This window comes from Solanum tuberosum, unplaced genomic scaffold (genome assembly GCF_000226075.1).
Source record: "Solanum tuberosum cultivar DM 1-3 516 R44 unplaced genomic scaffold, SolTub_3.0 scf00226, whole genome shotgun sequence".
Classification (NCBI taxonomy): Eukaryota; Viridiplantae; Streptophyta; class Magnoliopsida; order Solanales; family Solanaceae; genus Solanum; species Solanum tuberosum.
In genome coordinates this window covers 231,005-257,691 of record NW_006239155.1, presented here as the reverse complement: position 1 = coordinate 257,691, position 26,687 = coordinate 231,005, and the positions used below count along the sequence as shown (strand labels likewise).

At 31.7% G+C, this 26,687-nt stretch overlaps 3 protein-coding genes across 4 annotated transcripts; 2 read left to right on the top strand and 1 right to left on the bottom strand.

The window, feature by feature from the left end:
* Positions 1-501: 501 nt before the first annotated feature.
* Positions 502-5,930, bottom strand: LOC102601527 (endo-1,4-beta-xylanase A-like). Of its 2 annotated transcripts, XM_006356749.2 has the most exons (9): positions 5,794-5,930; positions 5,656-5,718; positions 5,175-5,237; positions 4,312-4,679; positions 4,071-4,230; positions 3,599-3,951; positions 2,898-3,075; positions 2,115-2,648; positions 502-1,808 (listed from the first exon to the last, which is right to left on the bottom strand). In XM_006356749.2, the coding sequence occupies exons 1-9, from the start codon at positions 5,857-5,859 to the stop codon at positions 690-692; spliced, it is 2,904 nt and encodes a 967-aa protein (XP_006356811.1). In that variant the 5' UTR covers positions 5,860-5,930; the 3' UTR covers positions 502-689. The 2 variants fall into 2 exon arrangements, with proteins under 2 accessions (XP_006356811.1, XP_015168621.1); XM_015313135.1 differs by lacking the exon at positions 5,175-5,237.
* A 6,684-nt stretch (positions 5,931-12,614) lies between these two features.
* Positions 12,615-19,571, top strand: LOC102600845 (putative lipase ROG1). The gene is made up of 10 exons (XM_006356748.2): positions 12,615-13,349; positions 13,807-13,874; positions 15,004-15,074; positions 15,664-15,933; positions 16,676-16,836; positions 16,905-16,960; positions 17,197-17,249; positions 17,316-17,445; positions 18,028-18,125; positions 19,051-19,571. Exons 1-10 carry the CDS (start codon positions 13,039-13,041, stop codon positions 19,120-19,122), a joined length of 1,290 nt encoding a protein of 429 aa, XP_006356810.1. The 5' UTR covers positions 12,615-13,038; the 3' UTR covers positions 19,123-19,571.
* Positions 19,572-24,640: 5,069 nt separating this feature from the next.
* Positions 24,641-25,614, top strand: LOC102600517 (EPIDERMAL PATTERNING FACTOR-like protein 2). The gene is made up of 3 exons (XM_006356747.2): positions 24,641-25,110; positions 25,200-25,240; positions 25,330-25,614. Exons 1-3 carry the CDS (start codon positions 25,002-25,004, stop codon positions 25,597-25,599), a joined length of 420 nt encoding a protein of 139 aa, XP_006356809.1. The 5' UTR covers positions 24,641-25,001; the 3' UTR covers positions 25,600-25,614.
* The last annotated feature ends 1,073 nt before the right edge of the window (positions 25,615-26,687 follow it).

Sequence of the window (26,687 nt, the reverse complement as noted above, 5' to 3'; positions counted from 1 at the left end):
ATAAATTGAAATAGACACAATAATATTTTATGTAATTATTAAAAGTAATATGAGTTAAAAAAAAAAAATACAATAAAATTTGTGTATATTTTTTTAACTTTATACAAATTTAAGTGTTTACTTGTACAAATAAAAAATAGTTGAGTATAAATATCAACTTAAGTTAAGTTAAACGGCATATTTATGTATTATGTCTAATATAATCTTATTGACTATCCCATCCACCAACCAAACGAACCCTAGTGTGTCTCTGTATCAATTAAAACCAGTGGATGAAAAAATAATACAGTTTGTTTAACTTTGCAAAAGAAAATTTCGTGGAGTTGTGCTTTAAGAAGTAGATGATAATGCAGCTCCAAGCACGCGAAAGATGAAAGGAAAATTAATCAAACATATCTTGATCTTGCACATTTATGCCCTTGCATAATGTACTGCGAAAATATAATGCTAAATCCTAATGGAGAAAATAGTACTGGTAACTGACTTGTGAACTACTACATTGCATTTATATAGACACAGGAAATCTTTCTTTATTTACTCACTTGAAAATATAATATAATACTATACAATAAAACAAACAAATGAGACAATTTGCAGAAGACTCATGACAGAAGGATGATACAAGGTATGGACAATAACTATTGCACAGCACACAATCATACAGTGAGGTGATAAATTGAGTAAAAACATCAGGATATATCAACGGAGATCACCAGTGCATTATCGCCCTTGTCAACCAAAAATTTCTTAGTAATTTTCTTTGAAACTGTTACGACTTCCACTTCATAGGAGCCATGGAATCCACTAAAGCTGAATTGCCCTTGTTCATCAATATGACCATGCGGATGGGATGACCACTCATGCTTAAGCGCAAGGTACCTTTTTCCAGCTTCATTGATGTCTCCTTCTGCATCCACTAAATGTGCATTTGATCGACTCATGAACAGCTCCCAGAATCCCCACAACATTATACCTTCTACAGCAGGGTGAGCATAAGCTTCTCGAAGCATAACTTCTAGATCATCAGCTCTAACGTATTCATTATCTGAAGACACGTCAACTTCAGTGAACCAGATTGGAAGTCCAAGAGTACCAAGTTTGTCCAGAGCAGAACATACAATGGGACCAACTGGACTGTCAATATGTCCCTGAATACCTATACCTCCAACAGGTGCACCGTGCTCTTGGAGATCAAGAATGTGCTCAATGTATTTCTCAGGGTAAGATCGGGTGTCACAGCCATCCTCAACATGGTAATCATTTACAAACAGGATGGGGGAAGGGTCCAGTTGATGTGCAGTTTTAAACATGTTTACCCTGATGTCTTTACCCAATTTATCTTGATAGAAAGAACCATGCATCATCTCATTATTCACATCATAATGCGGGAACTTTCCCTTGTACCGTGTCAGCAGCCCTGTTAAACGGTTTTGAACAGCCGTCATCAAGTCATTTTTGTTCAAGGATTGTACCCATGCCTGAACGGTGCCCACCACCTCCCAAAAGATACAGTGACCTCGAACTTGGATGTTGTTTTTTGTGCAAAAGTCCAGGAGCTCATCAGCATCTTTGTAGTTCAAATTCCCTTGCTGTGCTTCTGTCCAGTACCATTTCAGCTCATTTCCGAACACAGCCCAATTGAAATTCTTGACAAAGAAGGCATTGAAGTCTTCATTGTCCATGTTTGTTCTGCTTATGGCTGATCCAAAGGGGAAGCTGTTTTGCAGTTGTCTAACTCTAACAAATGTGCCAAACAAACTGCCTGAATCTGATCCAGAGAACTTCAACATGACGTCTCGCTTGCGTAACTGTGAAGCAAATCAGCAAGAAAGAAAGTTTTTATTATAAATTTTTAATAAACTGTGTTTAAGGTAACACCATTATCTGCCACTCAGAAGAAAGATACAGGAAATCCATTCTTATGGATGCAATGGCAATTTTAAAAGAGAGATGTTTCCACAAGGATATTTTTTTTTTTCTGTTTTACTTCAAAACTTTTCCAGTGCAACAGTAAAACAGGAATGGCTTCGCTGATGAAACACTTCGAAATAACTGTTGATCATTACTTAAAACACAACAAGAGAAAATACCATGAACACAAAATTAAGTATTACCTTTGCAGTTTGTTTCTTCAAGTGTCTAAACCGTGCACGTCTGTCAACGGGAAAAATTTGAAGCCCAGCAACCATTAGGTCTACACCAGCAGCAGGACCCTGAATATAAACCATAACCTTAGCAGCTGGCTTCTCAATTCTAAAAGATCCTCCAATTTCATGCCATCTATCATCGCTGATCTCAGCTTGGCCTCCATTTACCCATTGGCTGTCTACTCCAAGGGCAACATTTACATTCTGAGGTCCTGATGTTTGTCCAATTTTAACCCATGCAGATACTTGATATGTCAAATAGAGTTTTACTTTATCCGTGATCATCTGAGCAGGACCCATCCAGTTTTGAGTACGATTAGCCACAAGAATATAACGGCCACTTAAAGGCTCATGAGCACCAAGGGAATCTCTAGCCATTGGAGGCATAATATGTGGTGAGCCTGTTTGAACACTCATTGTACAGTTTCCAAGTGGAAACCAGCCATTTGTGCCATCATTCAAACTTGTATTTGTGATTATATTAACACCAAAACCAGCATCCTAAAAGAGATGAAAAATGAAACAGAAAGCCTCAAACACCGTATGGAGAGGTAATGGTCGGAGAAGCATGAAAGTACTTAATGCTTAAACAGATCAAACAGTTGAATTGCCAACTAGCTAGCTTAAGTGGCATAACATAGCACTTCCATATAAACTATTAGGCTTCAAATTCCTCTAGCAATATCGTATCACCAAGCTCAATGTAAATTGAAAAAGGAGGAAAACACACGTTGCACATTTTCAACTAACCTCAATAACTGGTGGAGAAGAAGGAGGAGCTTTAGCTGCATGCTTTATGACTAAATTGTTAATGAGGATATCCGTACCTGCAGGTGGACCTTCTAAAAAGACAACAACCTGAGATGGGGAGTCATTTATAAGAAACTTCCCTTGCAACTTCACCCAGTCTTTGTCTGTGGCTTGGACACTACACGCAAGTAGCTTTTGTTAAAACCCTTGCACTAAATTTAATATACATGTAAATAAAAATGGAAGGCAAAACAGAAGTAAAGAAGAAAGGGATCAATTAAAACAACACATTTAATTGGTGTTCACCTAGTTCAGTCTCAAAATGAACAAAGTGGACTGTAAATTCAAGGTCAAAAGATATTGTCTATCTGTTTCAAATGAAAAGTCATGTAACTCTAGAAAATGAAGTTACTACAACACACATGCTTCTGACTATTACACAGATGATTATCCAAATAGATATGGAGCAGAAGAACCAGTCAAAATCAGAAATTCCTTCAACCGAACAAAGTCGATTATGTTGACATAAACCTACAATGCATTACTGTTATAGAAGTGCAAAAAGAGAGCTAACACTTTTTTTTTCTGTGCAATTTGAATGGTATCTAAGATCACAAAGTGTTATGTAGTTATGATAAGACATGAGATACTAAAAGGATTATTATATGCACATTATATAAGGTGAACTTGGATTCACCTACCTGGCAATGCCTATGTACCGTTCACGGTTGTCAGCTGCTTTAACATATAATGTACTGCGAAGATCTGCACTAGTGACATTGTTACCGTAGATCCGGACAACAGCAGATACCTCATAAGCTAGTTTTCGCTTCACTCTTCCTGTCACATCTTGCTGAATTCCATTCCAGCTCTGGGTGCGTTCCGTTGCAGATGCAAAAGATTTTCCAGACATTGGAGTGATCTTCCCATCTGCCATAGAGTCATGCAAGGCCACCTTGCAGCCTCTTCCAGACCAACTATTGAGACCATCATCAAATTGAGGGTTTATTATGATGTTATCATCATCGGTACAAACAGATGATGTGCCAGAACTCTATCAAAATAAGGAGAGAACTCATTCAGTAATACAATAGAGTCTGAATAAACTTAAATAATCTCTAGACTGAAGAGAAAACGAAGGAAATATATATATGGACATAGCATTCGACTTACATCACAAGCAGTAGAACTAGGACATGATATCACTACTGACTTTATGAGCAGGTCAGTTCCAGCTGGAGGTCCCTCGAGATAGAATATAACTTGATCGGGCATGGTTGACAGAGAAAACAAACCTTCTAATATCTCCCAACACTCCTCCGAAGCAGCTTTTCTGGATGGAGTAAAACTCTACCATGACTATTGCTTCTTAAACAATTTAAGGTAACAAAGACAAGCTATTATAGAATCTTACTTTGCAATGAATAGATAGCTTGTTTCTGAATTTTGATACACTAGTTTCAACGTGGCGAGGACTTCAACAGAACCCTGAAAAGTACCAGAGGCTCCAACACAAGCAGAAACTGTATAAGTGGAACCTGCTGATACACGGCTTGTAATGTCTTGCTCTAAGCCTTGCCAACATTCCTTACGATTTGAGACAACAGCATAACAACAGCCTTCCTTCGCCGCTAATCCTTTATGGTATCCAGAACTTGCTGGAACCACAAAAGCATCGCAACAATTGGGATGCCAAGAGTGCAGCCCATCCGAGAATTCATGGTTTTGGATGATGTTAGTAGCAGCATAACTCCCAGTCTCTTTCTCATTTTCCGTTGCACTCTGTAAGAAATTAAGTATGTATAATTGATGAGCTTGAAGAAAAATTGACAGGGGAAAGCTACTTAGGATACACACACATTATCCCCCTATTCCGACAGATGCCTTTCATTCACAAGGTAGGTAAGGCCTTTTCTTTTTCTTCTAATCCAATTCTTCGACACAAATACACACAATGCTTGTGTTTCCTTAAACCAACACCTAAGGTACTTGCAGTTTTAGTTTCTAGAGATACTAAATATCACTCGTTATAAATGGATTTTCAACAAAACTCATCATGCTTGGATATTTAGCTTATGGCAATTGCCTACAGTTTTCCAGTCCCAAATGCCATAACCTTTCCTCAACTCCTCGAATAGCAAAATTTGTAGATATCAGTAAACCAGTTAAATCAGTATGAGAATCTCAAAGTACACGTCTCTACTTTCTAATTCGTATCTGACCAGTTAAATCAGTATGAGAATCTCAAAGTACACGTCTCTACTTTCTAATTCGTACCTGAGAATCAAAGTTAATGTTGGCAGTGATCATTGGTGACATCTCCATCCTCTCCCTTGATTCCTATAGTCACAATCACGCGATTATTCAAATGAAAAACTCAAAATGCCAACAAATATCCTTACAGATCACTATTGAGGAGCATTTCGTCGACCCTATTTCTCCTAAAATCACTTCTCCAACACATACACACACAATGCCCAAGTTTCCTCATTCCAACAACTAACCAACTTACATTTTTAGTTTCTACAAACACAAACTTGCAAGTTGGAAATTTAACTTATATAATTGCTACAGTTCTATAGTCTCAAATACCATAAACCCTTCTTCAACCCCTCGAGTAACAAATTTGATGATATTCAAGAATAAGTAAACTAGTGAAAGAATCATGTTTCAAGAATCCTAAAGAACCCACATTTCAACTTTCTAAAATGGACCAACATTCCCCAATTGGGAAAATTGCAAAAAACCCAATTCATACCTGCAAATCAAAGTTGTCCTCGACAGTGACAATTGGTGACTGCTCCATTTTCTCCTTTGATTCCTATACCAACAATCACACAATTAATCCAAAAAAAGAACCATTTTTTCCAAGGATTTTCGACAAAAACAAGAGTACCTGGGAATGTGTTGTACGAGGTTTGAAGAGTCGACGAGCAAAGCTGAAAGCACATAACCTCTTCATTATATACACACTCTTCTTCTCTGTTTTGAGAAATTTTGCAAGCTAAGTCTTCAGAAAAGCGCGGGACACCAACCAATTATAACACTAATTTTTAGTCTCTTACATAACTGTTTGCTCATTTTGTCTTTAGCTGTCTAATTAATCCAACACTAATTCCCCCCAAAAAATAAAAAGATTAGTGGGGTGGGTTTTAAACTTCAAAAACAATTGAATTTAGCACAAGTATATGTTACAATGAACCCATTGTAATTTCACGAGTGAGGACTGAGGAGGGTGGTGTGAATGAAGTTTTATCCTATCTTGTAAAGGTAGAAAAATTGATTTTGATAAACTCTCAAATCAAGTAAAACATAAAATAATAAGTATGTAAAGCAAAAATAAAGATAAAGAGAATAATAGCAATATAAATAATACCATAACTGAAGCAAAAGAAATAACATAACAGGTAATACTAAAATAGAAGAAGCATGAGTATATGTTATTTTTAAACATTTGATGTTCTAATTTTTCAATTGGTGGATGCTTTGTTAACAAGTTTTCTTTGTTTTGGGGCAAAGTTCCACTAGATCCTATTTATAATATGTGTATGCTTGAATTCAAATGGAAGGTTTCTATATAGTATGTATATAGGTTAAGTTAAGCAAATATTTTATGATATAAGTTTTTCTGATTCCTTTCCTTTTTAGTTCTTGGGGCTTTTAGTACAAGCCAAATTATATCCTTAAGAAATTTATTTGTTTGGTAAACTCAGGCTTTCTGTTAATAATGGCTCCAAAATTTGATACATTAATGCAGATTTTCAACTAATTTTCCTCTTATCTCAAGATCTCCAAAACCCCAATGAACAGATATTTGGTATGAAATTCAGTTGCAAAACTTGCAGTTTTAGTAATTTATCCATCATCTTGATCGCGATCCGAGATAAAATTTGGAAAATTGTCCAGCATTTCTAACGATCGAACAGTTGGTTTAAAATTGAACTAATGACATATTTTGTTAAAGTTGTTAAGGTTTACAAGTTTTGTTTCATAAAAGGCAAAGGTATGATGATGCCTGGAGAGTATATTTATCCAAATATTGGAATGGGTGTACATTATATTGGTAGCTAACAAGTTAAAAGGAGTTACTTGTACGGTGTTGAGATGAGATCCACGTGGGCTTGTTCTAAAGCGGACAATATCACACGATACATAAGAGTATGTTGGAGCGTGTTAGCCCAATAGAAAATTATTTCAACCGATATTTGATTTAGAGAATAAAGCAAAAGGAAGAAGAAAAGCAAAAACTAGCCTTGGCGTGAGGAGTAATGCATGTTTTTCTATATACCAGAAATTAATAAGATGAAAGTTCCATAAATTAAGTTGTGTTTGAAAATGCACTTCATACGAATAAGGAAATTAATTACATGAGGATGAATCATTTGAGCAGTTGAAATTACTAGGAACTTTCTCAATCTGGTAGATGGATGAAGAAAATTGTACCCCCATTCTTCATATCCCATGAGGATCTGTCTTTCTTTGAAAAGCATATCTTAACAGCAAAAGGTAATTATGTATACAAATGACAAACAGACACACAACTAGTTTTACTTGACAAGGTGAGACACATCAGGGTAGGTCAAGAGAAGGGTAGGCCAAGGGTGCACATAACATGTTAGGCGAATCCTAAACCAGAATGAGAAAATAGTGAAAAGTCACATAATACGCTTTTGGGATGTTGTAACTCCGGGATAAATCAGGCCAAATCCTGAAGAAAGCTAAAAAGCGTTGTTTGATGAGTCTGCATAGTATTAGGTAGTTAGCCTTAGGTAAAGACTGATCAAGCCAAATAATTTTTAGCAACTCTTTTCGGATGATCAACCACATTGGGACTGAGACACGTCCCGGACTCCCACGGGGGCAGCATCATGGGGTGTATGGGGTCAAAGTGGACAATACGTAACATGGACTCGGGCTAGCTGTGACTATAGGACTTGAACAATCACTCCAATTTGCTATAGTTATAAGTTAAATTAAGCTGCTGCTTATAAAATTCCAGAGATGCAAGGGATTAGAATAATTCATGTGTATTGAATATCTAGTTTTCATGAATTAGCTGGATGTGTTCTGTTTGGGAATTGGCAATACAAAGAAAAGCAGGGCAGAGTCTGTCAAGTGAATTTCAGGATCAAAGATATCCGAGTTAATTATTTAAATAATCACTCAACTATACGAAATTATCTAGTAAAGTGATGTCTTTAATGTTTGTTACTGACAAAATCACTTAACTATGTCTATAAGAAAACTAATCAAAGATACTTTGCTCAATCTTTTTTCATGATGTACAGCCTAATGTTGGAACTATAGTCTATACTAGTTTGTGACTTGATCGATGTTATGGACAAAGTCCAAGTTAAGTCGTGTTGCATAAAGTTGTCCACTTCAAACATAGTTGATTCATGCATGTTTTTATTATGTTAATTCTTACTTGGGATTATTCTCTTCTGCTTTAATGTAACGGTCTTTGTAAGGTCTTTCTTTGGCCTAATTATGATTAGAAGATTCCAAAGTTGAATTTATGAATATTGGAAGCCGTACTTATTGACTTACAAGTAAACAATAATTATTGATTTGCAACTACAAATTGACTTTAGATTAATGACTCTGCGCAAAGGCCTACGTAACATTATGAGTAGTTAAAGGATTCAATTGACTTCATAATTTTTTATATGAAATAGAAATGTATGTTTAGATATTAAATTTGCATAAATTAATAGATATAAACCTATAATTTTAAAAATATAATAAATTCAATGCTAATAATTTTAAAATTGAACTCATTATAAAAATCACGTAGTTCTCAATTTTCACGAAATATCATTAATTTACGAAACAATAACTTGTTACGTCAAACAAAAACTGTTTGAGGTGTAAAAGCAATAAATATTATGGAATTAAATTTCTTCACACAACCACTTTCTACAAATTTTACAAAGATCCATTGTCTAGATTATTCTAGATAAATGGGGCTGTCAATGTAACAAAACAAATGAAGGCAGAAAAATTTAAGTAATACAGTATTTTTTAACACTATCGTTATGGTTTGTATATACTCAATTAAAAGACTTTGGACCTTATTAATTACTAGTATTATTACTACTATTATCAACAATTTTAAATTTAAAGAGTAGCAATAATTAAGAAATTGAAAGTAACGTTATAAAGTATGAATTTACTTTATAATAGTATCGGAATATCAATTGTATGAATAGGGAAATTTGTAATCATATTTTGGTGAAATCAAAGGGATTTATTGTTTTCCATTTGGGTTATATATGCATATTTATTTGGAAATAATCTAATTATATACACTAAGAATAAAAATATTCTTTTAAATCTATTTCTTAGTCCTTGCAGAATATTGGGAACAGAAAGTGTAACCCCACTTCAACCACCCCCACCCCCTCATAAAGGCCAAATGCCGATTCTACTTTGCCATGAAAATGAATATGGAAAATAGTTTAACGTAAAAGTGGAAATTAATAGAGAATTAAACAATGGCAAATTGCTCTTTAAGAAAAAGTTGATGTTCTGATTAAGTTGTTTGAGTGGAGTAAAAAGTAACACAACTCTACTAAACGTTTTTTATTATTATTTTAAGGAGTAAGTCGCAGCCGCCTTACACGGTGTTGTAAGTATTATGTCGGCTTGCGCCTTGTAAGGCGTATGTCAAGCTGCACCTTACTCTATAAATTTCACAATATTCTCCTCCCGTCTAAATATTTCCCTTTTAGTTTGAACCTTACTTTTAGTTATTCTTTTGAAAATTTCATTCAATTTTTTATCCTTTTGTCTCCGGACTTTGAAAAACATAGATGCGAGGACATAATAGGAATCTCTACCTAATTGTGGGATCTAACAAGATAAAAAGAATAAGAATAAAGTATTTAATTGTGTAACACATGCAATTTTAATACTTCTTACTTTTCCCCTATTTTGCATGTTCCTTATTCATATATAAATAGTCTTAATTTCATTTTGAAAATTATTCAAAAAAATAAATAATTAATATTAAAAATAAAACAGAAAAAATATTCTTCTCTTAATATATTATAAGTGTCCAATAAAAATAAAAATCTAGAGTATTTTTGAATAAGATAAACCAGTAAAGTAAACAGTGGAGTAATGGTGAAAGCCTCGATCATAATTAGAATTAGGCCACATAATTTACTTTTTCTTTAATTCCACGTGGTTTGATCCTCTATCATACTCCACTAGATTGCACCGACTTGGATATATATATATATATATATATATATATATATATATAAACAATATTTAAAAAGGGATTAATTAGAGTAATAATAGCTTCTAGAAAAAACTAATTAGTAAATGATGACTTTTCTTAGAGGTGGCACATTTTTGGACTCTAGACATTGCAATTCTATATTCAAAAAAGGTGAGAAAAAATAAATTATTTAGAGGAAAAAAAGACTCAACCTTGAGCCCTCAATTTTGAAGCATGGTCCTTAAAATAATTAATTAACTCATATGTGTTATTTTAGTTAATATTACTTAAAATTAAAACCAAGTTTTAAATGGGAAAGCTAGAAATCATCTTCTAGAAATTCCAAAACGTAAAGAACTCTTTTTAGGTAGTTATACAAATCATATCTAATACCTTGAATTTTTATTTTATTTTATTTTGATTCATGTTAGCGTGATATAGTTTCTTAAAATAATATATTTATTAAATTATAAATTAAGAAGAATATAAATCTCTTAATTAATTAATGATTACAATAAGGATTCATTTTGTTGAAATAATTTATTATTTTTTAAAAATCATTATTAGTTATCTTTATAATATTTAAAATTAAGAAATTCTAAAATATAAAAATAATAATAATAACAATATAGTAAGAGGTATATTATGAGAATCAATAATTAAAAAATCCTAAAATTTGTGATAAGAGAAAAATATATGTTTAAATAAGATGCCCCACAAAAGATGAAAACGTAAAATAAAATCACATTAGAAAAATTAATAATTTTGCTATGATAATGTGACCTAAAATTTGGCATAAAAAAGTTTCACACTTTAAGTTTTAATATCTAATTGCTCGAATACATTTTGTTGAAGAATTTTGGGATGAGAATAGAAATGTGCTAAAATTAGGCATAAAATAGACCATAATTTATTACAAGCCGAATGTCATTCTTAAGAAATTTATTAGTATTTGTTCGGTAAACTCAAGTTTTTTTTTTTGGTGTTGATACCGCATTAAAGTCTGATTAAATTAAATTTACATTGCATAAGACCTTATTCAAAGAAAAAACTCCTTATCAAAAACTTTTTCATACTTAAAATTCGAACCCGAAAATTGAGGCTTTGAGTTAATAAGTGAACTGAAGTTTGTTATAATTCAAGTTGTACATTTTTAGTACTTTATCGATCCACTTGTTTGCAATCCAAGCTCCAAATTTGGGAAATTGTCCAACATTTCTAACGAACTGCCGGGGCAAAATTGAACTAAATGGCATATTTTGTTAAAGATGTTAAGGTTTACAAGTTTTGTTTTATAGTCATAAATATGCCAATTCATGAGTTATTCTCTACTTTCTCCTTTTATTTCTCTTAAAAAGCTATAAATAAGAAGAATATTTTTATTAATTACTTTATCTATTCAAATTAATTGAATTGTTGAGTTGTTTTACACCCTTTAAGAAAAGAAGAATAAGACATATATTAGGTATATCTTTTCATTTCATCTTTATTAATTACTCCTTTGTCCTTAATTATTTGTTTACTTTTCTTTTTTTAGTTGTCCCTAATTACTTTGTCCATTTTAACAAATAAACAAAGGACATTTTTTTACTTATTATACCCTCAATTTATTACTTTGAAAAATATAGAATTTCTTGAAAATCCTAAGTTTTTAATTCATCCACTTCATAATTAATAGGTGTACAATGATAAACTCATTATTTTTTTAATAGGTGTGTCAGTTTAAAAGTGAACAAGTAATTAGAGACAGAAGGAGTATTGACAAATTTATGATTAAAATAATTAAATATTAATTATACTAACTAATGAAGGGTAAAACTGAAGAATATTTTTAAAATAGTTTTGAAGATTGAACAATTAAGTTAATTTAAAAAATAAAAAATATTTCAATAATTCAATTAATTTGAAATAGAGAAAGTACTGCTTTTAACTTTTATATCCTAACTTTATTTGTGTGTCATATTATCAATATCAAAATTAATAATGAAGGAGTTCTCTTAGAATTTTACAATATTTACACTTTTAAAAAAACAACTCAAGGGCAAAATCTAAAACATTTATTAATTCCATCTTTTATCTTATAATTGGTCAAGTAATTTGAATTTTGAGATAATAATTACTTTTAGAATATGGACAAATAATACAGAAGGAAGGAAGAGATTGTCAAAAGGGGAAAAAACCATTCTTTGTTTAAATAATTTAAAAAGAAAAGTAAAACAAATCATTTGTTTATCTTGACTTCCTTTTTAATCAATTATAACCAAAAAAAAAGTTATCTTTCCCTTTCATTGACAATTCTTACAAGTTTAAGATTACGTATAATATAATATGTGTAAGGTCATAAGATTATAAAATATTTTAATATAATATTTATTAAATAAATAAATTAAAACGAAGAAAGAGCGGAAAAATGTATATTTAAAAGTACACCTGGTCAGTTATTGGACCCCTCTCATACATGGGAAACATAGTTTTCATCTACTAGAAAGGGAAAGGTAAAACAACATAAAAAATTTCTTCTAGACGATCGTCAAACTTGAAACTTTCATAAAACCAGAGTTTTCCCTCTTTTGATTCAATCAATCTTACAACAACGTCAACACAATATCATTCAATATTCTTCTAATGTCAAAATGCAATTCTTGATTCACAATTTAATACAACTGATATTATTTTATTCCCACTCTGTTTCAACAAGACTATTTACAGAGAGAAGAATAAGAATGTTCCTTTTACTATTAGAAGCATTCGATGTGGACTAGAAATAGTCTATAAAACCATAAATGTCGAAAATCCCAAAATCCAAGAACCCCTGTTCCTTGTTAAGCGTTATTACTATTGACCCACAAAAGCTTTTTGCTGTTTGATTGTGTTTTTTTCTTGATTTTGTTGGATTTTGGTGGTTATGTGAAAATGGGTTCGTCGAAAATGGATAAAGGTTTAAACTTTAGTGATGAAGATGGAGTGGAAGAGAGGAAATCTGAAATGGGTATTGAGAATAAGGAATCGAAGAAATCTGAAATGGGTTTTGAGAAGAGCAATAAGAAGACAAAGAGAAAAAGGTTTTTTATTTTCCCTAAGTTCGCGTGTATGAGATTGGATGATGAATTTCCTGTTGTTGAGACACCTGCTCATGAAGGTGGTTTCGATGTGGAGACTAGCCAAAAGGGTCCGGGTCATGCTCCTAATCACTTAGTTGTCATGGTTAATGGTATTATTGGCAGGTGACTTGAAATCTTTAACTCAATTTTACTATAACTGAACCTCTCTATCTCACCGAGGCAGGGGTAAGGTGACCCCACTTGTGAGATTACGCTGTGTATCTTGTTGTTGTTACATACTGGTACAAACTGATATTGTGGATTTATGTCATTGCTGCTGTTTTTTCTATTTTCATTAGAACTTGTAGGTTAATCATTTGCAAATATGGAATTTTTCATAGATAATTTAAGTCCTAGCGTTATTAGTACTGATACTTTTATCAAGTAAGTCATACCGAGCTTGATTAAAGTTAAAAAATGATCGAAGGATTAGACAAATTTCCATAAACTCTCGTATAGTGCGGAAAGATGCTATGGTTGAAAGATCATTGAGTCTTAATTTAGTCCTAGTGTTATGATTGTTATATGATGAGAGATCAGTGTGCTTAGGTTTGATGACTTGACTTGTCTGCTTCTGCAGTGTAGATGATTGGAAGTATGCTGCCGAACAATTTGTGAAGGCCTATCCACGCGATATCATTGTTTATCGTAAGCTCCCTGCTCTTTACAGGATTTCCTGGTTCTATTATACTTCTGTTTTTTTGGTCTAGTTGATTGAAGTGAGATTGTTATGTTAAATCTAATTACTTTGGAGTCGCAACTATCTGTTTGAAATGTCATATTTATATGTATGATTAACCAAAACACAAAGGCAGGCATGTGGTTTTTGGTAAGTATGAAGAAATGAATGTTGATGCAAATAAGAGAACTGCCTTTAATTTTTGATTGATCATACTTTTCTACATCTTTTTGTTCCCCTTAACTATATGGTGGATTGCTTTTTTTCTATCTCTAACAATACGGACAGAGTCTACTGACGAAGCTAGTTTAAGGAATACCAAGAAGGTACATGAAAGAGTACAAACTAGAAACTTCCTTCTGTAGGTTGAAGGAATGCAAAAAATCTAACATAGAGTTCGTATTCGGTACAATGATCTTCCTACACCATAGTCATAGACTTTTCAAACATCTAGCTTTTACATTAAGTATGTTTTCCCTACTATCATTAAAACATTTGCTATTCCTCTCCTGCCAAACATTCCAGAAAATGCAAGTAGGGAGTGCCTACTTAGGGCAAGTTTCATGCAACCTGGCATAAGCTATTTGACAGTGGAGCAATAAATGATTTACTGATTCGTTAGCTTCTTCACATAGAACACATCTGCTGCAAATAGTAAGACCTCGTTTCTGCTAATTGTCATGTGTTAAACAAGCATGAGTGGCAATCCAAGTGAAGCAAGCAGCTCTAGGGGGTGCGACGGCCAACTACCACAGTTTCTTCCCATTGTCCAAAGATTGTTATAGCATGTTTTTACTGTTTATAGTTTAAATGAAGAAATATTGGTGTTAGAACTCTTTTGTTTCTCAAAAGGAAAGTAAGTATAGAGGTCCTTGGAATAACTTTCGACTTTTGGCATTTCATTTCCAAACTTGCGATATTCATGCTTTTCCGCTATCAAAATTCTAGCGGTCCATTAGTTTCTGAAAAGTAATATGAGCTCCAAATTTTCATTGATTGCATGTTTCCACAATCTTTATGCATCTTTCTGTCAATCAGAGCCATATGTTTCCTGTGTTAATCTCTAACTTTTTTTGTAATTTAATATGCTATTTCCAGGCAGTCGATCTAATTATTCAAAGCTGACATTCGATGGTGTTGACGTAATGGGGACAAGACTAGCTGAAGAGGTATGTGAATCATTTGTTTCTTCCCCAGATTTAGTCAATTTAAATAAAATCTTGTTCCTCAACACAAAATGCTCCATCGATCTCATTTTATCTGACCTACTCACATTGTGAGAGTCATCAACATCTTTTTTGACCATGATCTTGTGAACCAGACTAGCTCATACAATTCGGGAAGAAATAGTAGTATTTTAATTGAAAGTCTTTTTTTCTTTCTTTTGAGTTTAATTTTCTCCAGGCCATTGTTTCAGTCTTAATTAGTATCTTTATCTGTCCTCAGATCCTTGTTTCAAGTTATTTGAATTCTGCGGTTATATAGACCTAAATTCTGCATTGCCTACCAAATATGTACGCTTGAAGCTATTGTCCAGTTCTTTTATCTTCCAAATCTTAACATACTCTATCCACCCTTGTTTGTTGGTTACTAAGGAATTTTACCAGTGTTGTATGATGTTGGATTTTGTGTTGTATTAGGATGAGATCTAATCTGATTCTTATTGTTCAGGTCAAACATGTAAGTTTAGTTATTTGCTAAACAATATCTACTTGAACTTAATTTTTAGTGACTGATGCTTCTCATATTTACTGTCAGGTACAATCTGTTGTAAAACGTACTCCACATCTACAGAAGATTTCCTTTATTGGTCACTCCCTAGGTGGCCTGGTATGTAGATATGCAATTGCAAAGCTATATGAACAAAGTTCTGCAAGAATAGCTTGTGGACAAGATATGGAATGTAGTCTTAATGGGTCCACTGATTCGTGTGCGGAAGAGGTATCAAAAAGAAAAATTGTTGGGCTGGAACCTGTGAACTTTATAACCTGTGCTACACCACATCTCGGTTGTAGGGGACACAAACAGGTAATTAGAGGGTTTTATTCAATCCCCATTAATTTATTGCCTTTGTTAAATTCTGATATTATGGAGAGTTAGTTCACATTCTTCAGTAAAAGTGAAAGGTAATCATCCAAATGAGCTCTGCAACTTACACAACTAATGAGGAAATTACCACCAAAACTGAATTTTTGGTTCTCTCATGATAGACTTCAAAAGAACATTTTCATTATCATGTATACTGTACTGCTGTACATTCTATTTTGGTTAAATCATGTATACTGCACATTCTATTAGATTAAACTAACTCATGAATGTCTCTGACTTTAAGTGGACAGTTAAAGGAGTTAGAAACTTCAGTGGTAATATGTCATTATCAAGGTTAAGTGTCAAAATTCCATTGTCATGAGAAGTACTAGCAAAGAGATTCATAAGTCACTCATCTAGTAAATCTGAGAGAATGCAATCGAAACTCATCTAACAGTATTATATTTTGGTTGCAGTTTGCACCAATACTTATACTTTTAGTGAAGTTTTATTTAACACTTCAGCATCTTGCATGGCTTTGAATATTTTTGGTCTAGTTTCATTCTGAGCTTTGCTTATCATGTTAGAGCATGGTAAGTTAGCTGCATGAATATTATGAATCCCAAATAACTCAATTGCTTTAGTTTCATTCTTCTTCCGTCATGACAATATTTCTTACTTAATCCCAAAACTGGGCAGTCTTAGGAAACCATGCTTTTAATGTCTCTTAAAAATATTGTAGGCTCCAGCATTCTGTGGGCTATACTCAGTTGAAAAGGTTGCAGCAAGGTCCTCATGGTTACTTGGAAGAAGCGGAAGGCATCTCTTTTTGAAAGATCATGATGAAGGGAAACCTCCTCTCCTTCTTCGGATGGCCAATGATTCCGAAGATCTGCCATTTATGTGAGTGAACATTGACTAACTCACTTCAGAATGTCAAGCAGATTATGTATCCTAACTTCTTCTTGCAGATCTGCTTTGCAGTCATTTAAGCGTCGTGTGGCCTATGCAAATACAAATTTTGACTGTATCCTACTTAACCTCGTCATTTAGATGTGTATTCGTCAGACCCTCGTCCTTTTCTTTTTCTCTTTCTTGTTTGTTCAATATTCAGTGTATTATATAGCTAGAATCAGGTGTTCTGGACTTAAGTCCTTGATGAGATAATTCAACAGCAGATAAGTGTTTATTCTGATCAACGATTCCTTAATTCCATATGTTAACTTATTTCCTATAATGTGAAAAACCTTAACACTTGTATAGATCTTGTTGGATGGAGTACATCATCTTTGCGGCGCAGAAGTGAGCTTCCAAAGGTAAAAGTTATGACATTAGAGTTTTAGCAAAAGCTTTCGTCATACAACTAATACTTTTCTTTTCAGCGTCGAAACATGAAAAAAGTGGATAAATACCCACATATTGTAAATGTAGATGAGGCAACAAGTGTTAGTTCTACAGAAGAAACTCCTACTATGGCCAATATAAACGTACACAACTCTCAAGAAATGGAAGGTTAGTACCTTTTTTCTTTCTTTTCTAATGGTATTTTGAGGAGCAATTTTGAGTATGTTAGCCTTCCTTTTCAGAAACACTTACCTTTATTATCCTAAAATCGTGGATCTATAGCTGTTGATTCTTCATATTAGTTGCATCTTGCGATGTTCATACAGTCTTCTAGTGTGTTTTTTCGGAATGACTACACTGAGATGCATCAAAGAACTGCTGCCCAAATGAAAAGAGAGTATGGGTCCACTTCACACTAATTCCAGTAGTTTATGTAATCCTACCTTCGAGACTTAAGCTACTTGTGTCAATTGCATAAACGGTAGAATTTACTACTTCCTTAAGTAACTATCAAATACTTAGAATGCCGTACAGTTGATTGTTCATTCTGTAATATCAGCCATTTTTGTCAGATAATGGTTTTCAACCTCCACTCTGCTATTTCATTTTATTAGTGGCAGTAATAGATACCACTTAATTAACCAGGGGACTCTCAATGCACATTACATGGTTTTTGCTTTTAGCATTTTTATAATCAGCTTCATCATACTTTTTTGTTGTTTACCTTTTCTTATTGGTTAACTGCTGTAGAGGCTATGATCAGAGGTTTAACAAAGTTGAGCTGGGAACGCGTTGATGTTAGCTTCAAAGGAAGTATACAGAGATTCCTCGCCCATACAGCAATTCAGGCATGTATTTGTTCCGTCTTGAACACACTTTTAAGGAGCTTCTGCTTTCAATGTTTCTTCACTACAGATCATCATAGATTTCACCACATATCAGTCTATTATGATCTTAGGCAAATTCCTTTCTCATTAGCTATTTACTCTGGGATTTTCATTTCATGTCTATGTGTTTTCATTCAATTACTTAGCTTGAGGTGTTTGTTTTTTTCCCCGAGAGCTCATAAAAAATCCACCTTTCTCCCATACCTTGATATAACTCATGATACGGTCATAAATTTGCATACTATGGGGTGATCAGATGGATTGTTGAAGAGTAGGTTAGACAATAATGTGGGTAATAAAGAATGAATAATTAGGCTCAAACGGGTAACTAAGCTTATAAATCTGTCAATTAATAGCTAGTTGGGGCATATGATTATATGAATGATGGATCTTCACCATCCACTTAGCTTCTTTTGAACCGAAGGTCTCAATGATCCAAAAGGAAATGTATAAAGTCATCGTGATCTTGAACTACTTGTTTTCAACGAACAGAAGCAAATTTTGTAGTTTTTTATGATTTTTTCTTTCTGAATTCAAAACTCTAGGCATTGGTTAATATGAGGAATGGAATAAAGAAAGAGCAGAGGAGTTCAAAAAAAGAAAAGAGCGGTCCTTATTGAATGTGTAGTTCGTCAAACGTGTTAGATGTATATCCAAAGCATTAGGACTATCCAGTTCTCAAGTCACACATAGATCTTAGGTTGCATTTTATCTCTCAACTTATGCAGCTCCTTCGTTCGACTTTTACTCTGTCACCTGAAGGCTGAAGCAATGCTGCATTTTTTGCCAATCCTTGGCCATTTGGTTTCTGTTTTTTGTGCTTTGTTCCACAGGAAGGTTGTTTGCAGTAACAAATCTTTAAATGTCTTTCGTTTTACAATTACAGGTGCAGTCCTATAACTTGAATTCCGATGGAGTAGATGTTATACAACACATGATTGACAATTTCGCGTTATAGACGTAGGGAAGTTCTTGTGTTCGCTGGAGGCCTGTGCAATTTACAGCGCCTGCTACATAAATTGTAGAGGATACATGCATACTAATTCAAGATAGATGACAAGTCACCAGGTGATTCTTCCCATCTGGCCTAGCTTTGGTTGACAAAGCTACCTGGTACCTTTGCTCGTGGAAGGGGGAGGTATCCTGTGGAATTAGTCAAGGTGTGCGCAAGCTGGCTCAGACACCACGGTCATAAAAAAGAAGAAGATAGAAATGATAAGTCAAAAGTTCAAGTCAAAGTGTGTTATAGTTACTAGAGCATATATAGTGCAATCATTTGTAAAGTTTTTAGCTTCCCACTTGGATATGTAGCTAATACAGCTTGTATCTCTTCAAATGTAATGACAAGTACTCTCTTGTATACCATAACAAATCATGTGATCCAATCTTGAAGGCTAACTTTCTTTATATTTCAGTTTTATTTTGGGTATAAGCATAGCATTTAACGCGCAGAGCGTTACATGATCTAGTTAATTAAAACAAACGATTAACTCGATCCACTGAGATTTAGTCCTTTTCTACTCCCATTCAACCTACGAGTATAGCATTTTAACGTGTAGACTGTTACATGCCCATGTTAAATAAAACAAACTGGGGGTGTGCAAAACCGAACCAAACCGCAAATTGAGTCAAACCGAAAAAAAAATCGACTACCGGTTTGGTTTGACTTAGTTTGGTATTAGAAAAAAAAACCCGACTATATTTGGGTTGGTTTAGTTTTAACTAAAAAAAACAACTCGAGACCAAACCAACCCGGCATTATATATGTAATAAAATTTTATTTTATACATAAAAATATTTACTTTGATATAATTTTAAAATATTTCTTATACTATTTCATAGTTTTTATCTTTTAATATATTATTTCAAGTTTAAAACTTAGAATTCGGAATGGTCCAATAAATATTATAGTTCATAGATGTTGATAATTATACTAAAACTTAAATCAAAATCAAATTAATACTAATGCAAAAAGAAAATCAATTCAACACTAAGAATGACAATAATATTGAATATTTGTTCTTTAGTTTTACATTGGTTTAGACAATTAAAATACATAATCTAATTTTAATTTTCCTTAAATATTTAGTAATGCAACTAATACTTATTAAACTTATTTTAGCATGATTTAGTACTTTTAAATTATGATCATTTTCATTATGACTTTGCAATATTTATTTTATATGATGATTTCATTATTATTTTTTATTGAATATTTTTGTGTCATATCAGTACTCATCTCATATTTTGTGTTATTTTCTTAAGAAACACCTTAGATAATTGTATTTTGGTTGGACTAAAGAAATATTTGGAGCACAAGTTAATTATATGTTTGTATGCAAACTTTACGGATAACAAAAATCAGGAAAAAAAATTCCAAGGTTTATTAGTTTGGTTTGATTTATAAATTTAAAAATTCGACACAATGATTTGGTTTGGTATTTGAAAAACCCGAACCAACCTGAGGTTGAAAAAATTCGACTTTTATTAGTTTGGTTTGGTTTATAAATAAAAAAATTTACACAAATGGTTTGGTTTGATATTTGAAAAATCCGAACCAATCCGGTCATATACACCCCTAAAACAAACAATTAACTTGATCAACTGAGATTTAGTCCTTTTCTAGTTCGATTTGTCGAAAGGAAAAAATAAATACTACTATTATTTTGTTCTATCTCCTTATTTTTACAGAGCTACCACTTGCAATCCCATACCTTAATTTGAAAAAGAAAAAACAAAACATATATAGAATGAAAAAAAAGTCCTGCAATTGATGTGTACGTTAATGCAAGTCCAGTTTGGCCAAGTCCTACAGTATCTTTAAAATAAAAAAAAACAGATAAAAAAGCAGGTAACCCAATCTCAGGTTCAGGTAAGATTTGGTCCCTACTGTCTGACTACTGCCCTTAATGCATCATGTACTATTCAAATTAGCAGCTCTATTTATTTTTTCAACCTCATTTTCAAGATTTATTAGGGCATGCGTTTCAATTTATTTGTTTAATTTTGATTTAACACAAAATTTGAGAAAGTAAAGATAATTTTTGAATCTTATGATTTTAAATTTAAAATACATTAAACATATTCTGTGAAAAATTAAAATTAAAGAGACGGTCTAAAAAAGAAGGTGAAACAATTAAATTGAAACGAAGGAGTAATAAGTTACTGCTGGTTTCTTACAATTCCTCCTGCCAAAACAATAATTGTGACTTTTTACTAACAAACTCAGTTACTTATTAATTTTGCAAAATATGGGTGAAGCCCATGTTTTAATTTGTGAGTTTTTTTTTTTTGTGAAATTAAAAAAGTTCTTAATTGGGTAATAGAAAGCAGAAAAACAAATGTACCATAACCATATATATAACTTTACAGCTATTATTCCAGCCTAGGAAGGCAAACTTTTTGCGTGCTCATAGTTAAGTCCACTGTTCATCGTACAATATTTTAAGTAAGCATTTCGATATGCGATTGTAAATTTTGGGAAAATTTTATGAAATAACAAATTATTAATTCAAATTAAATATTATAGCTATAATTTATTTTATTTGTAATTCGCAACAAACATTTCCTTTCTTGTCATCCGATTCGGTATACAATTAGTCATTTTCGGTATACAATTACCTATTCGGTATACAAATGTATAAAATGCGTTTGTGTTTGTATAAAACGAGAGAAAAATGTATATAAAAATACAAATACATATATTTTCGTCTTATACACTTAAAATTATATAAATACATATCTTATTATACAAATTACAATGTATAAATGAATTTATACAAAACTAAATAATTTGTATAAAATTGGATGTATCTAGCGAATTATACAAATCAAAAGCTCCATAGCAAACATAAAATTTGCTATGGATGTTTGCTATGGAGCGCAATTATGCAAACTATAGTTATATGTCTATAACATACAAATATGATTTTTATGTTTGCTATAGTGAAAGTTACTCATTTTTAAATTATGATTTAGGAATTTAAAATCATGACTTGGGATTTTTCAAATACAACAATTAACCCATAAGTTTATATTTTGTAAAATCAACCCACATTTGTATCTACTAACCATTTATTACACATGTAAATAAAATTAACCCACATTTATTACATATGCAAATAAAATTTATAATTCATATCATTGCTTTTTAAATTATTTATATCTCATATAACGATTATTCTCACCAACATAAAATTTATTATTACTTCAAATCAATTCCTATTTACCATTTATATTTACTAATTTTATTATTTTGAGAATTTAAAATCATGACTTGGGATTTTTCAAATACAACAATTAACCCACAAGTTTATATTTCATAAAATCAACCCCACATTTGTATCTGCTAACCATTTATTACATACGTAAATAAAATTAACCCACATTTATTACATATGTAAATTAAATTTATGGTTCATATCATTACTTTTTAAATGATTTATATTTCATATAACGATTATTCTCACCAACATAAAATTTATTATTACTTCAAATCAATTCCTATTTTACCATTTATATTCACCAATTTTATTATTTTGATCAAATTTATTTACCAACCAAATTGACCAACAAATGACTAAAAGTAACAACGTTGGTTTGTCTTCTCGGTCAGATGATCAAGAAATGTAAATTCAATGTGAAAAAATTGTCTATACTATGTGGGGAGATTATAGTAAAGACTGATCACAACAATTTATATTCAATTTTATTTTTCATTAAATTAAAGTTTGATCAATAAATATTGTATTTTTTAAGAATAGTTTTGTGATAGTGTAATATGCGATTTTAAAAACTTTTGTTTATTTAGTACAATTGTATAAGAATAGGAATAATTTTAATAGTTTTACAGCTTATAGATTTTTATGTTTATGAGAAAACATATAACATAAAAAATTTAAATTTTATATATATATTATTTAATTATTTTTCACACTAAATTATATATCTAAACAAAACTTCAACTTAATATTATAAATTCATGATTTTATATCGCATCACCAAACCGCCAAAACAGTAGTTTTTGTATTGTCAAAAAATGATTACTTACATCTGTCACCTCCATTATTATACCTTTGAAAACTGAATTGCCTTGTTCATTTGGTCAAATATATATTTGCCTTACATAATCTTTTGATCAAATAATAGTTTGAGGTTTCCAAGATTTCCCACTTATTATTCTTACTGCTAATGTTTATTGCCAATAATAAAAAGTGCAATGTCTACTACCTAGAAAATATGATTTTAATGATTTTATGTCCTAGTTAAGGAGATTTCTTTCAATTTAAGTTTGAAAAATTGAGTTAAACATGATTTACCTAAAGGTTCGTTAGCAAACTAAGCAAAAATCAAACAATTATACAATATTTGTCTACTATGTGGAAGAAGAAGAAAAGTAAAATATGCAACAGGTGTTTATGTATCAAATTGTATTAGTGATTTAATGAGGTGAAAATCTGCAATAATTAACCATGTTTTTAGTGAAAGAAGTGTTGTGCAAAATACATTTTATTATGCATCGATTGATTTGATGACTGATGTAGACACTCTATATAGATAAGTTTTCACATAAAAGAAAGGTCTCGAAGAGAAGAAAGTTGTTAAAGCAAGAAGATCGATCAAGTATATAACAATGAATTTTAACGATACAATGTGGTCATTCTCATTTTTGCATAGGAAAAATGCAATTGGCAAAACAGTGTAGTAAGCTTCACATTCTATGTCAATGTCAATCATCATCAGTAATGTTTTTCTTTAATATACTTGAATATATATTTTATTTGAATAGAAAATTTATCGATAACCTCTTTATCTTTTCAAAATAAAGACAAAGTTATATATACCTATTCTTTCGAAACTCTACTTATAAAATTACACTGTATCATTCGTATCCATGAAATGAAAATATTCCAATTATTTTATTGAATTTGACTTGGCAAATTATGATTGATCGTGTGATATCATATGACCAAGTATGGTACAACTGTTTTTGCGTGGATTTGGAGATAACCCTTCTCATCATAATCAGGGCACCTGCACACTCTAAAACCACCCCCCTATACACACCTACTTTCCTAAAAATATGTCCTAATCTTTCTTGGAAATTAAATTTACTTACTTCATCTCCACACTCTATCAAAAGTCGGTAAAGACACCGTGTTAAGATCAAACGTTTACCATCACTGGTATTTTTTATTTCTAATTATTTATCTACTTTTCATTTTTTAGTTGTACATAATTACTTATTCATTTTGATAAATCAAGAAAAGATAAAAAATTTTACCTATTATATCCTCAATTAATTACTTTAAAAAAGGTAAAAGTTAAGTATTAAAAAATAATCGTGTCAAGTCAAAATCGGACGAAAAAAATTACAATACATAGCGTGTTAAAGTTGAATTGCTCAAAAACCAAACTAACCAAAACAGTAGCAATATAGGGTTGGTATGTGTGTGATATTTTACAAATTAAGAAGGGGACAAAGTGAGTGACAAATGAAAGAAAATGAAAGACCATAAACTACACCAGTGAATTCACTTTCTCTTTATGCCAAAAAGCCCTCCCCTCTTTTTTTAATTTGTGACTTCTCACTTCATTTTTCAAAATCCATATTTGTTCTATTAAATAACTCTATTAGTATATTTGTTTTTACCTCTCTATTTTCTTGGGATTTCTGAGTAGCTACTGAAAAAGAGTCATTCCCTTTTCAGAAATTTACCTCTACTTCTTTTCTTTCTTCATCTACAAACAATGTGTTTTCATTCAATTCTTGATTAAACTTTCCAAAATCTCCTCTGTTTTTTTGCACTTTCTTGTAAGAAGAAGAAAAATAATCCAATGGCATGTTCTCAATTTATAGTCTTTTGGCATAGAAATCTACAGACTATAATCTTTTTGTTACTTTTATTCATTTCTGGGTTGACACATGTTAGATTAACAGCTGAAGGTAAAAAGGGTCTTTTCAAGATTTTGTCTAAAGTTATAAAATCTTGAAAAAAGATTGAATTTTTAATGAAAAGTTTCAATCTTTTGCAGGTAGGAGAATACTCAAAACACAAACTGGTGTTTTTACTCAGGTAGGGTTCTTGAATCTTGAATTTTTTTTCTTTCAAATTCAATAAGAAAAAATATTGAGAATTTGTTTTGTGTTTGAAAAAAAAAACAGAGGAAAAGTGAAGAGAAGATGATAAAGATGAGATCTTTAATAGGTTCAAGACCACCAAGATGTGAAGGAAAATGTAGAAATTGTGGACCATGTGAAGCAGTTCAAGTACCAATTGTGCCAAATCTCAAGAATCAACAAACATCAAGAATTCATCATCAATTGAATGCATTTCCTAATTTGTTCTTGGCATATTCAAGAGGTGATGATATATCAAATTATAAGCCTATGTGTTGGAAATGTAAGTGTGGGAATTTTTTCTTTAATCCTTGATTAAAGATGGAAGGATCTTTTTTTTTTTGGTTATGGAGAAAATAAGTTTCTTCAATTGTCTATATACATGAATATTAAGTTTGATTACCTTAGCTTAGCTTATAGCTATGTTTTGAAGGTTTTTGCATTAATCAAGATTTGTGATAATGCATATTTTGTATACATCTTAATTAACACTTTTGTAGTACCATCCTTTCCTCTTTTTTTTTTTTTTTTTCTCTTATGAAAAGAACACTTCTAATTTAAGAAGTGAATTGAGCTAATTACAAGAGATAAAATTTTTTGGATTTGCTAATTTTGGTTTGTTTGATTAATAATAAAGGGAGTGTCAAATAATCATTCATTATTCTTAGACGCTATTTTTTGTGTTTAAAACATGGTTTAATGAATATGCATGGCTACCATATTTTGATTATTTCATTTTTATCTAGTATAAATTACACAAATTTTGACTTGAAAACTTTTATTTTATATTCTATTTTGTATTTTGGCTCAACTTATTTTACTTCATATTCTATTTATATTGAATAAACTTTATATATGTAGTTATATTATCGCCAATTAAATAGCATTATCAACCAAAACGACTCCTCAATGTGTGTAACAGAGGGAGCAGTTTGGATTATTGTTCATCGCATTCTGTGAAAGGATACATAGCTAGTAGGTGTGACGTGAATGTGATGATAGTGATTAGTGAGAGGAGATTGGTTTTACTTTTTTTCGTTTTAATTTATTTGTCTGATTTTCATATGAATTTCGTATTTTAAAAAATACATTAAATGTCGCTATTGATCTTAAACTTAGAAAGTTATTATAAGCATTTTTTAAAAAGGAAATATATTTTTATTTTTTTAAAAAAAGTGAAATAAATTGAAAATGAGGAGTAATTTGAAAGAAGGAAAGTAAGAGTGGGGCGGCATGTCAGTGGGCAGTGTGCACTGCACAACAGCAGCTAGAGAAAAGGGAGGGGGACCTGCTCATGTTTTCGTATCTTACAAGATTTTATGTGTTACCAAAAGGGAAATAGAGAAGGTGGTTCTCCACGAATCTAGAATTTTCAGAATATGAATATATTGTAAAAAGAAAAA

What these genes read in the sequence shown, in the direction of transcription:
- LOC102600845 (XM_006356748.2), top strand. Translation starts at nt 13,039, where the DNA reads ATGGGTTCGTCGAAAATGGATAAAGGTTTAAACTTTAGTGATGAAGAT. An exon ending in ACGCGATATCATTGTTTATC is followed by an intron (nt 13,875 to 15,003) that starts GTAAGCTCCCTG and finishes TGCTATTTCCAG; the next exon opens with GCAGTCGATCTAATTATTCA. An exon ending in TCCGAAGATCTGCCATTTAT is followed by an intron (nt 16,837 to 16,904) that starts GTGAGTGAACAT and finishes TTCTTCTTGCAG; the next exon opens with ATCTGCTTTGCAGTCATTTA.
- LOC102600517 (XM_006356747.2), top strand. Translation starts at nt 25,002, where the DNA reads ATGGCATGTTCTCAATTTATAGTCTTTTGGCATAGAAATCTACAGACT. An exon ending in TGTTAGATTAACAGCTGAAG is followed by an intron (nt 25,111 to 25,199) that starts GTAAAAAGGGTC and finishes AATCTTTTGCAG; the next exon opens with GTAGGAGAATACTCAAAACA. An exon ending in AAACTGGTGTTTTTACTCAG is followed by an intron (nt 25,241 to 25,329) that starts GTAGGGTTCTTG and finishes AAAAAAAAACAG; the next exon opens with AGGAAAAGTGAAGAGAAGAT.
- LOC102601527 (XM_006356749.2), bottom strand. Translation starts at nt 5,859, where the DNA reads ATGAAGAGGTTATGTGCTTTCAGCTTTGCTCGTCGACTCTTCAAACCT. An exon ending in AGCTATCTATTCATTGCAAA is followed by an intron (nt 4,231 to 4,311) that starts GTAAGATTCTAT and finishes TACTCCATCCAG; the next exon opens with AAAAGCTGCTTCGGAGGAGT. An exon ending in CTTCTCCACCAGTTATTGAG is followed by an intron (nt 2,649 to 2,897) that starts GTTAGTTGAAAA and finishes CATCTCTTTTAG; the next exon opens with GATGCTGGTTTTGGTGTTAA.